The sequence below is a fragment of the Lissotriton helveticus genome, chromosome 7 (genome assembly GCF_964261635.1).
Source record: "Lissotriton helveticus chromosome 7, aLisHel1.1, whole genome shotgun sequence".
NCBI classification, from domain to species: domain Eukaryota; kingdom Metazoa; phylum Chordata; class Amphibia; order Caudata; family Salamandridae; genus Lissotriton; species Lissotriton helveticus.
In genome coordinates, this window is record NC_136068.1 from 965,352,521 (window position 1) to 965,365,428 (window position 12,908).

The 12,908-nt window shown below is 50.1% G+C and overlaps 1 protein-coding gene across 2 annotated transcripts in view; it reads left to right on the forward strand.

Annotated features, from left to right (window-relative positions):
* The window catches only part of CANX (calnexin), a 574,990-nt gene that overhangs the window by 56,005 nt on the left and 506,077 nt on the right, over positions 1-12,908 (forward strand). For both annotated transcript variants that reach the window (XM_078653533.1, XM_078653534.1), the window contains exon 2: positions 5,698-5,976. In XM_078653533.1, the coding sequence (XP_078509659.1) occupies positions 5,701-5,976 (276 nt within the window). In that variant the 5' untranslated portion in view covers positions 5,698-5,700. The remainder of the gene's footprint in view (positions 1-5,697; positions 5,977-12,908) is intronic.

Below are 12,908 nucleotides of genomic sequence, written 5' to 3' on the forward strand. Positions count from 1 at the left end.
ACATATATTCACAAACCAGCGTTCATCTTCCCCCAGCCACCACAAGACTAGCAAACCGCTACAAAGTCTATGCACAGCATAGTGAATCCAGAAAAGATTCACGCTGCAAAATGTGAAGTTTCTTACTTGTCGGTGTAGTTTTGCAGCTTGAAGACTTTTCTGGATTCACTAGCGAACCCACCTGCCTCCGCCAGGAAGATGACACAGGAGAAATAAATAAAGGGAAACTAGAACCAACAATCAAAAAAAGAAAGAATCCGAAGATGGCGACCAAAGGTGGGAGCTTCCTGGTAAAGCACATCAACGTCACAGAGGGACACCAAATGTTGGTATGTTAAGGCCCACCTGGCCACGAAAAAAAAAAAGAAATACTACAATTCCGGAACCAACCACTACATGGCGAAATAATGCACAACTTAGTGAATCCAGTAAAGTCTTCAAGCTGCAAACCTCACCTACAGGTAAGAAACTATACGTTCGAGTTAGACCTAACGGATGAGAACATAGGGTCCACCGCATACTAGTCGCAATTAGTAGTCTGCAAAACTTGTAGCTATGTCGGAGCCCAAGCGTCTCCATACAGTCATGTAGTCCATAATCTCTGAGACCGCTCTCGAGGTCATGTGTCTCGTGGCCAGCCAGAAAAGTAATTACTGTATTTGTCACCATGTCCAACCACACTTGCATTGAGGCTCCAGGACTGCCAAGCTACTTCTAATGCTAGTTGTTTTTATTGAGATTGAGCTGATTCTGCAGGTTGGAGAGGGGATCATTAATGGATTGTTTATCCAGTCAAAAGATATGCTCCTCTGGGTGGACAAGACTATCTAGTCTTGGTTAGTTTTGAAATATACCTTTAATTCAGCTTTCAGAGTCTCAACAGATGGGGGGGGTTGGAGAGGTGCCTTGAATTAAGGTGCCTAATGGGGCGTCTGTGTGGCCTTGGGAGTCCCTAAATTTAGTAGAGATATAGAGTGGTCAGAGATGCCTTGCAGGAGGGCGTCGACTGCTGTGGTGTGTAGTGCATCTGTTGCTGGGAGTAGAGAGAGGTTGATGTGCGAGAGATCTAGTGTATTGCAGCGGTATGTGTGAATGCCAAACTCTCCATATGTCGCACAGTCCCAAAGAGGACATCAAAGTGGTAAAGGATTTCGAGATCCCATTGTGGTGTTTGGTTTGGGTGGCTGTGATGTCCGGAGCGGGTCAGGGAAAGCATTAAAATCACCCCCTGTAACTGTGATTGCCTGGGGAAAGCCTAGAACGAGCTGTCTGCAAGCTTCCAGGGTCACTTGCGGTGCCAAAGGTGGGACATGTATACTGAGGGGTTGTAGTGAGTCCCTTCCAGCATGCCCTCTATCCTTATGTATTTGGCCTAGTGGTCTAAGCTTGGTGAGGTTACTACAAAGGGGATACTTCTGTGTAGAAGTATGCCCAACCCTATATATCCCCTGGAGAAGCCCACGTGGAACTCCCTATCATACCCATAACGACCTAAGAAAGGGCATCTTGTGCACAAGAGATGAGTTTCTTGGAGTGTAAGCACAGAGGGGGAAGTGTTTTTCTGCATGTTGCAGGACTGCTGTGTGAGTAATGCGATCTAGGAGACCATTTACATTCCAAGTTATGTTTGTGAATTTAGTCCTGGTGGATCCAGAGGCTTCAGAAGCAACAACAGGTGTTGGTGATTGTCACCTGTCTAATCAGGATGGCTCTTGTGAAATGGCCTTTGGTAAGGAGTGTAAAACAAAAAGCATGGCGTATTAAGATCGAGGGACTGCTTAAAACTAATAAACTTTGAAGCCAAACAAAACAGTTCCCATACCAAATCCCCCCACTCCATACTTTATTCCAAGGAGCATCTGTTGCCCAACACCCCCTTAGAATAAAACAAAACAAAAGTTACTCCTGATTGTTGGAGCTAAAGAAGGGGACCTGTGGATGGATACTTGTATGTACGATGACTGCTACAAAACTCAGGCTGTCCAGGCCAGTTTTAGTTTAAGAGGTCAGAGGCTCGGGTGTCTGGATTTAGGAAGTCTCCTAGGATCCAAGACCCGAAAAGGTCAGGGACAGGGGATGTCTGCGTTATCATCTGTTTGAGGGGGTGGCAGAGTAGAAGGATACAGGTAAAATAGGGGAGAGGGGTTGACCTGACGGCTAAGGCGCTCGACCTCGGACCTGGGGATCTGGCTTCGAGTCTCGGTAACGACGCCAAAAAACCCCCTGTGATTCTGGGCAAATCACTTAATCTCCCCGTGCCTAAAAAAATAAATTAAAGTGTGTCCTCATGTAACGTAACTGGTGCTATGTAAAGCGCTCTGATAACTGATTCGGTTCTAGTTCGCGCTATATAAAACTCCGAAAAAAAAAAAATTGGGTTGCCTGACTAAGGGTAATAGACCTCAATCCGTTTCAGATGAGATGGACGCTTGCCTGCTAGTGCTGCTGATCCTTCATTATCGTGTTCTGTGCTGAGGCCCTGGGTTCATGCGATCTCGCCTGAAACTGGTCCTGGGACTGGGACTGGTACTGGTCCAGATGGCATGCTGGTCATATTCTTTTCACTTGCCCGGTCCCAGGTCACCTCAGGTGTATCCAAGAACTGTGCATTACTCTTAAGGTCGCATGAAGCATCAGCATGTACTGCAGGTTCATCACTATGAGCTTTTGGTTAACCTTGTGAACAGGTTTGTGCTTCTGTATATTTTTGAGTAGTATGGGAAAATCATAATTCATGTGGATTGAAAAAAAGATCTCCAGTTTTGTGTGCTTCTCGAAGGATACTGTTATTATCTTGGAAGTTCAGAACATGGGCAATGAGGGGGTACGTTGGTGGACGTGCTCCAGCATGAACCCTTCAAGAGGTGGTCAGTTGGCATCTAGAACTTCATCCAGGACTCAAGAAAAGTCTCTGGTTTTGACCCTTCGGCCCCCCATGAAATGCAGGTTATTAAGTCTAGATCTATTCTCTGAATCCTCTGCTCTGGCCTATAAATGTTTAGTATTGGTGAGCAGTTTGGTAACTGAGGTTTTGAGCGTATTGACATCATCTTTGAGGGTGGAGACCCAGTCCTATGCCTCTGTGACCCTAGAAACATCTTTGCGAAGGTCTTGTCCAAGGAGGGTCATATCCACTTCCTCAATTATGGATACCAACTCTTACTTTGAGGCTTGTACTGCTTTGAGAATGTCTGTCTTTAGGTTCTCCTGTATGGGGTTTGGGTAGCCCGTCCTCACGAAGATTGCCCGCTGGCAAAGATACTGTGGAGAGCCGATCAGACCTAGATTGTTCCTGGGAGGGTGGACCTTTATCTTTACGCATACCCATACCACCCCTGTAAGCTTGTGTGAAATAGGAGTCTGCAGTGCATGTACCTCAAACCCCGGAGGGGCATGTTGGAACACTTGCTTGTGTTCAACACTCTTGCCCCAGAGAAGGACTAGGTGTGCTGCAGATAGTTGAAGAGGCAGCATGAGCAGTTGACCAACTGGCTGATGGAGTCGGTATGGCAGGTGGCTCGCAACTACTGCGGAGCACAACCGCCTTGGCCCATGGCAATAAGGACCAGCACCGCACAGGCAGGGCGATCTGAGTGAGACTCACAGGACCCTAGAAGCTCACAGCAGGTGCAGATGACGCAGACAAGTATAACAAGGGTTGAGGCTGACCAGTGCTAGGTGTACCAAATCACGTACTGTGACCCATCCATTATAAGGAGCTACCAGGTCATGTTGTGGTGTTAGTAATGGTGATCAACAGCAGGGCAGGTGCTCAACTTGGGAGGGACCTGCTGTGCTCCAGGGTCATCAGCCCGCAATTTGATCCTTTTGCCAAGTTCCTCTGGAGCTCTCAGCTCACCATTGTCTACATCGCTCCCGGCACGGCCTTCCCACACATCCCAGAGAGCCTGAGATCCAAAAAGGCCAAGTCCATACTGTCCTTAAAACATCTCCTGGTTACGCAGGACCAAGCCTCCCTACTAGGGAGGGGCAGCGGTGCCGGAACCGCACACTAGCATGTTGCTGCCGGGGAAGGCCGCACTGCCAAAGCCGGGGGGGGGGGGGAATGGGGGAGATTAGCCAAGTGCTTTCCAGGGCCGGAAGGCCGGTCGGGGCCTAGTCCCCATATCACGATATGCCTCACTCCCTCAGCAAGTTGTGCATGTCGCCTCTGCCTCCAGGAGCACAGCAGCTGTTCTTTGAGTTCGGTGGGGGGAGGGGGGGGTGGGGAGGAAACGCCAGGCTCCAGGAACTGCAGCAGTGAGTCTGTGGCAGGATGAATATACGGATTTAGTGTAGATTTGGAGGAGCCGTTCTAAAAGACGTCCGCCATCTTGGCTTTGTTAGCCTTTCCCCCTCTTGTTTTAAATGTCTACGGCTGAATGCAGGCTCAAATAGCTGTAGAGTTTGAGCCATTGTTGTATAGTTTCCAGTAAAATGGCATAAAGTTAACCAAGCAAGGGTCACACACAATTCAAATAAATAATACTAAATATGCATGGTGCCTGTTTTTTCCCCCCCCCTGCACTTCTCCCCACTTTGCAGGCCTCGTGGTTTTAACCCTATCAATGCTTGCCACTATCTGTGTGGTCCGTAGCAGGCCGTAAGCCTTTTTGGGCCTCATGTACATCCATTGGATGGGCTTGAGGTGTTTCACTCTAGAGTGATATGGAACTAACCCATACCTTGACTGATGTTTTTATAATGTGTGCTGTTCTCAAATTAATGTTTAAACAACTTTCAGGTGTTCGGATACCTGGCATTTAGGTTGATTTCAAACCAGGCAGCCACTGTGTTTTGAGGTCAGATTTTAAGTTTTTGACTTGCATGCCTACAATGATCTTTCTAGTGCCCTTTTATGCTTCCTTAGTTTTGCGGTGAGTTGTCCTTTATTCTTATTGGGGGATCGGTTGAAACCAAAAACATTATTTTCAAGTCCGTATCCAAGCATTGCTTGTCCTTCATGGTAGGCATATCTCCATCAACCACTTTATTGTATGCTCTGCTCGTAGCATGCAGCTAGCTGTTATTAAGGTGATGCTTGCTGTGCTACTGAGAAGATTTGCGAGTCGTCTGTCTTCTACTGATGTGTAATCTTACGAAAGCTGATAGAGCAACATATTACATTGCCATGTATATATAGCTAAGAGACCTTTGAATGTGAAGGTGCTGCCTTTAATGTCCGCTAATGTGTGTTGAACTTTTTTTCTGAAATTATAAAAATGGGCATTTAGCTATTTGGAAATGTAAATGTTTGTTTCTTTCACAGTGGTGCAATGTGTGTTTATAACCGCCGGATACGTTGGGTACAATGTTTTGTTGAAAGAATGGAGCCTTCTTCAAACGAGTGGTCTTGCATCTAGACTTTTCGCAGTCATTAAATCTAATGCATTCAATTGGGAATATGACAAAGCAAGTTTGCTCTGGATTGTTTTCTAACCATTTTAACTTGAGTAATGTATTTGTGAAAGTTAACAGATTATTTTATATTGTCCTGCTGTATGTAGCCCAAATCATCCATCTGAACACAAGTCACATTTGTGACTTTTGGTTTTATTGTTTTGACAGCTGAATCTCCTGGGGGCTTATGAGGAAATGTTCTTCTCTGTTGCTTGGTCTGCCTATGGTGAATGGACCCATGTGTCACTTTTCTAGCAAAAAATGCACATTCTACATCTCCTTTCTCCTTTCTTTCAGACCATGGCATCTAAAGGGCTGCTGTTCTTGACCCTGCTTGTGGTTGGAATGGTTGTCATCCACGCACACGGTGACCACCACAACCATGATCACGACCATGACCACCATGATCACGACCATGACCACCATGATCACGACCATCACCACCATGATCACGACCAGGACCATGACCACCATGATCACGACGATTTGAAGGACATTGAAGATGATTTGGATGATGTCTCAGATGAGCCAGAAGACTTGCAGCCTGAAGTGAGCTCTCTGCCTCCAGTTCCCAAGGTTTGAACTCATTCTTTAGTAAATTAGTATGATCGCAATCTTATCTAGTTAAGATTCCATTTATATTCTGCTAATCAGGGATTTGTATCTGCAGCATACAGATGTGTACAATGTGTTGGGCTAATCATTTGGACTACTCCAGAACTTGATATTTAGATCCAAAAGAGACAATTAGTTATAGGCTCCTTACCTTCACATTACCCCCAGGTGCCAGGCTGGATCCTGAGCTTTTTTTTCGTAGCAGTACCCCAGTGCATCGGTAGGTGGCATTGGTCGACTCAGTGTTCGTCTGCGCCGCGCTCGCGCGCTGACGTCAGTTATTTCTTTGTCTGTGCCAGCCATCGCAGATCCTTGGAGAGTGGTACCTCTAGTCACTTTTTGATTACCATTTTACAACTTTCGTTGACTTCTTTGAGTTGTTCCACTCCTGGTACACGTAGGGATGTCCTGTCCTTGAGCCAGCTTCAAGGCTTGTGGCTCCTGTCACAAATTGATGTCGGTTATGGACCCCAACTTGTGTGCCTTTGGTGTTTGGAGCGCGACCACGACCCAAAGTTGTTCTCCGACTGCCGGGCCATGAACCCAAAGACTTTGTGGGAGCAGTCCCGAAACTTCTCGAGGCCCGGCAGTCCGCCCTGCGCCGCTCGAGGCCCTGGAGGCCGCAGGACCAGTAGCAGAACCATCACCACCAATCTTTTGTCTTCGGGTAAGTCTAATCCGCACAAAAAGAATGCAAAGAAGCATCATCGCTCTTTGTGTTCTCCCGTCCCGCGCTACGTTTGTACCATTGTTCTATCCTGGCGTTCCCTATCGCCCTGACTGGCAGCCAGGAGAGGACGAGGAGGACTGGAAGGGTCTGGTGACCCTTCAGCTGACCAGTTGAGTGAACCGGACTGGATAGACGTGTTGGGTGATGCCAGTGGTCTGGATTCCTCACCAGACCCTGGTATGCTTTCTCCCCCTACCGTGGCTGCGGAGGAAGGAGCTTCCTATGCAGTGAGCTTCCTATGGTGTTGGTTAGGACCAACCTCCTGACAGAGGTGCTTCAACCAGCAACGGCCTCTACGGAGCCCCTACTGCTGTTCAATGAGGCCCTTACTGACATCACTCTGGGCACCTGGTCCAAGCCCAGCACAAGGGGCTCTTGTTAATAGGATGATTGCCCGACGCCACCGCCCGGCCCGGGGCAACCCACTTTTCATCTCCCAACACCCTAACTCTGAGAGCTTGGTGGTCCAAATCTCTACCTCTAAAGGCACATTGCCTACTGCTTCCCCAGATTGGGAATCCAAGAAGCTGGACAATCTTGGGAAGATGTTTTCTTCTGCCAGCTTGGGACTGCGGTTGGTGAACACTGCATGCCTTTTGGGCCGTTATTCCCACTCTGTGTCGGATACGGTTGTGCAGGTGCTGCCACGATGTCCGGAGGAGGCTCGGGCCACTCTCTCCTAACCAGTTGCTGAGGGCAGAGATGCAGCGAAGTACGCCATTACATGTGGGCTGGCTACTGCTGACTCGCTAAGCAGAACAATTTCAACGTCAGTAACCCTGCGATGCTACACCTGGCTGAGGTCCACTGGCTTTTCGGGTGATGTCCAATCGACCCTTTTGGACATGCCCTTTGATGGCCGTCGCTTGTTTGGCAACAAAGCGAACAACACGCTCGAGCGCTCTAAGGATTCCAGGGCTACGGCCAGATCCTTGGCCCTCGCCACCACCTCTTGCCCCGCACAGTCTTTTTTTCGCCCCTTTCATGGATACGGAAGGGGTGCCCTGCCACGTTCTGCCCAGAGCCATAGGCCTGCGCAAACTGTTAAGCCTCTGCACGGCCGGGGACGTAGGACCCAGCGTTGTGGGTCAGGGGGCCAGCGGATGGGCCAGTCCACCAGCGCCGTCTCTGCAGCAGCCTCCAAACCCTCTTAGTCTGTTCTTTCAGGGCCACCAGTTGCCAGTGGGTGGCAGGATCTGCCATCACCTCCCCAACTGGCAGACCATCACATCGGACAGGTGGGATTTGCAGATTGTCCGAAAGGGTTTCTCTTCCCCCCCCCCCCCCAGCCACCACCCCCCTTTCAAGTCTACACCTCCACCCATGCCACCACAATTCCATAGCATGTCGGAGGATCACTTGGACCTTCTCCATCAGGAAGTTATGGCTCTCTTTGCCAAGGGGGCTACAGGGCAAGTTCCTACCCCAGAAGTAGGTTGTTGCTGTTATTCCCACTACTTTCTGGTGCCCAAGAAGGACAAAGGCATGCGTCCTAGCTTGGATGTCAGGAACCTGGAAACTGGATGGTGGCGTTGGACTTCCAGGATGCCTATTTCCACATCCATGTCCTGCCGGCCCACAGGTGTTGCCTATGGTGGGCCACGAGCACTTTCAGTTCACCGCGCTCCCCTTTGGCATTACCAGCGCCCCTCTTCCCCCCCGTCTCGACGTCTGGCTGTTGAAGGCGGGCTCGCCCCAGCCTGTCGTTTCCCACCGCCAGACTACGGCAGACCTCCTACATTCGCTGGGGTTCACTGTCAATGTGCCGAAGTCGCACCTGATTCCCTCTCAAAAGCTCTTTTTCATCGGAGCGGTTCTGGACACTGCAGTTTCGGGCCTATCCTCCCGAGCAGCGAGTCTGAGATATTCAGGCTGTGATACCGATGTTTCAGTATCTATCCCGGGTTTCGGTGAAAATGACCCTGAGGCTGATTGGCCTCATTGCCTCATTGCCTCCTACATCCTGCTGGTGGATCATGCCAGGTGGTATATGCGGGCCCTGCAGTGAGACCTGAAGTTGCAATGGGCACAGCATCAGGGGAATCTTTCCGATTGCATCCAGATCTCGAAGGGCACTGCACACCAACTGCAGTGGTGGCTAACGAACCAGGATTGGGTCAGTGGCGTATACCGCTCCCTTCCCCAACCAGAGTTCACCGTCGTGATGGACGTGTCACTTCTGGGATGGGGTGACCTCATGGGAGAGGCAGAGAACAGAGGCCTCTGGTCTCCAGCGGAGTCTGGGCTCCACATCAACCTTCTGAAGCTCCAGGCGATTCGTCTTGCACTGAAGGCATTTCTTCCCTCTCTACTGGGAAGGGTAGTGCAGGTGTTCACGCACAACACCACTGCCATGTGGCACTGCAACAAACAGGGTGGGGTCGTGGACCCTATGTCAAGAGGCTCTCCGCCTTTGGGCATGGCTGGAACATAAGGGCATATCGCTGATGGTTGAATACCTGCCAGGTTCTGTGAACGCCAGGGCGGACAAACTCAGGCGCAGGTGCATGATGGATCATGAATGGCATCTTCACTCGCAGGTGGTAGAGGTATCTTTCAGTAGTGGGGAGAGCCTTGGTTAGATCTATTCGCCACCAAAAAGAATTTCCAAGGCTGCACTCGCTCGGCGAAGCTTTTTGTCACAAGTGGAGTTGCAGTCTTCTATACGCCTTGCCGCCTATACCACTTCTGCCCAGGGTGCTGAAGAAAATCAAGTGCAACCGGGCCCAAGTCGTCCTTGTGGCTCCGGATTGGGCATGAAGAGTCTGGTATCTCGAGCTCTTACTCATCGATCCTTCAATCAGACTGCCTCTTCGGGAGGATCTTCTGTCGCAGCAGCAGGGGACGGTCCTCCACGCGAACCTGTCCATCCTCCACCTCCTTGCGTGTAGTTTGAGCGATTTCGGCCTTCCTCCCAAAGTCTGTAATGTTATCTTGGCGGCCAGGCTTCCCTCCACTAACACGGTATACGCCTGTAGATGGAACATATTTGTGGCATGGTGCACAGCAAAGGCTGTGGATCCCCTTTCTGAGGTTCTTTTGTTCCTCCTTTCGTTGGCCCAGCGGCGTTCTGCTCTGGGCACTCTTTTTTTTTTTTTTTTTTTTTTTTTTGGTTAAAGACTTTTATTGAGCAATCAGATAAAAATACAGAGATGGGCCCACAACCACACGGGCTGGCCGCTAATAGCAACGCACAACATAAGAAGCAAACGATCACTTTCGAGACCAGGCACAAAGCATATACCAATTATTGCTCAAAACATAGGACAGAACGTAATAATTTTCTATATTAATCATAAAAGCAACGAACTCTAAACAAGGCGAATGCACATTAATCAAGTCAGCCCAAAAGGCGGAGGGGAGGGACACTACTCGGGAAGACAAAAGCAAATCAATGGAACTCGGCAAGGCCGGGGGGGGGGGGGCAGCGGGGAGGGCAGGAGAATCCTAAAATAACATGAAAGAATTTTCGGGAACGTCAGCCTAGGGAGATAGGGTAACATCGGGAGTGTCAACCAAGGGAGGGGTACAAATATCTCCACGATATGCATTCCACTGACCCCAAATCTTCGTCCACGCCCTGGGTCTGCCCCTAGCCACATAGACGGTCTTCTCTCGGAACATGGACCAGTCCATGTTATCCTCCCACACCGAGACTTCGGGCGGTCTGGATGCGCCCCAGAGTTGCGCAATGTCCCGCTTCGCGACCATGTATCCCAAGGTCGCCCATCTGGTCTGTGCCACAGAATAGTCGGTGGGTTCCCACACGTTCAACAGGCATCGTCGGGCCTCAGGCCGCAGGGTAATACCAGTCACAACAGTCATCACCGCAAGCACATCACTCCAATAGGCTGCTACCACCAGGCATTCCCAAAGAATATGCAGAAATGTAGCACTTATCCCACAACCACGCTTGCATAAGCCATCTGGGGAAAAACCCATCATAACCAGACGCGGACCAGTTACATACACCCGGTGGAGGATCTTAAGTTGAACTAAACGGAGACGGGCGGGGATGGCGACCTCTTTCGGAGAAGAGAGTGCCGACTGCCAATCCTCGTCATCCAAGTCCAATCCGTCACCGACCCAAACCTCCCTAAGTCGGGCCAATAAATCAGCGCGATTATTAATCTGTTTCTTGTAAATAAGGGAGATAGTGCTATCGGGCAGGTGTCCATCCAGTATGCGATCCTCAAGGGGGGAAGACTCGGGCAGGGTCACATCAGGAGCCAGAACTGAGGTCAGGGCATGCCGGACCTGCAAATACCGAAAAAACTCTCTATCACTCAAGTCATATTCCGCCTTAAGGGCCTGGAAAGACTTCACTCTACCTTTCACACAGACTTTACATATATCAATCATATCCCAGCGGTCAAAGCCCTTAGTCGACCAGAGACACCCCAAACGTTCAGAAGCATAAAGCGGAGTCGCCATTGTCAGTCGGTTCTCCCATCCCAAACTCACATTCGCGGCGTGCCACACCTTGACTGCGGTCCTGGACGGGCCCACAAGATGGCGCCCGGCCGATCTGGAGTAAAGCGTTCTAGTAAAATCCCCTCCCGGCAGCTGGAGTCTATCCATCTCAAAGGCCGGATCTCGACCCGGGGAATACATTGCGTGGTTAATGGCAGACAGCTGGGAAGCCCAATAATATCTCTTGATATCGGGGAGCGCCATGCCCCCGTCATACCAAGGGACAGTAAGTTTCGCAAGGGCGATACGTGGACGCCCGTCCCAGATCAGTTGCCTTTGAAGACTCTCGATCTCTCGGAAATAGGTAGCGGGAATGTCGTCAAAAGAATTTTGAAGCGCGTAGAGGAATCGCGGCAAAGACATCATTTTAAAAAGGGCAGCCCTGCCCAGAGGAGACAGGGGTAGCTTACGCCAACGGGCCACATCCAGTCGCAGTCTAAGAAGCGGGGGGAGGAGGTTACGCTCGAACCGGAGCGAGGAGTCCAGCGTAATAAAGATCCCCAAATACTTGAAGCCAGATTGGACAACCTGGACAGGAAACCTGTCCGGTAATGGAGGCAAAACACCCGAGAGAACATACACACAGGACTTAGCCCAATTAATAACCAGACCCGAGTTAGCACCAAACGAAGTAAGAACGTCAAATAAGACATTTAAAGATTTACGCGGGGAAGTAAGATACAGAAGAATGTCATCCGCGTAAAGCGAGACGCGGTCTTCGAAATCCGGTGACCAACGAATCCCTTTGAGTGAGGGTTCCCATCGAAGCCACGCAGCCAATGGTTCCAGAGCAAGCGCGAAAAGCAACGGAGACAAGGGGCACCCCTGACGGGTCCCCCTACCAAGACAGAAGGGGACAGAAACCCGACCGTTCACCACTACCTGTGCCAAGGGTTCGGCGTATAACAACTTCACCCAACCAATAAACTCAGGTCCAAAACCAAATTTCTCAAGAGCTGCCCAAAGATAGGGCCCCTCTACCGTGTCAAAGGCCATCGAGGCGTCAAGCGAAGCCAAAATGGCCGGCTCCGTCAGAAGCCCCGCCCTCGCAACAGCTCCGTGGAGACGACGTAGGTTAAGAGCCGTGTTGCGATGCGGGATAAATCCAGATTGATCCGGATGAACCAAGCCACTAATGACCGTCAAGAGGCGGGTAGCCAGGAGTTTAGCCAGGACTTTAGGTTCAACATTCAACAGGGAAATGGGCCTGTAAGACGAACAAAGGTCCCGAGATTTACCTTCTTTGGGGATAACAACTATCGTAGCCAGACGCTGATCATATGGAAGAATACCCCGTTTGCGGGATTCCAAAAACATGGTGCGAAGATAGGGCGCCACCCTGTCAGGACTTAGCTTGTACAATTCAATTGGCAATCCATTCGGGCCCAAAGCTTTGCTCGAACGGAGCGAGCGAATGGCCGTCGCTATCTCGTCTGTAGTAAAAGGGGACTCCAAAGAGACTCGGTCTAAATCGGAAACACTGGGCAGAGCTATATCACGCAACAAAAGGCGAGAGTCATCAACATCCCGTTCAGACACAGGGGTATAAACCACACGAAAATAATCCGCAAAACATTCAACTATTCCAACCGGGTCTGTCACTCTCACACCATTCGAAGTCTGAATCACAGGCACCACACGATTCGCCCTCTCCTTCTTATCCAACCATGCCAACAACTTACCCGCTTTG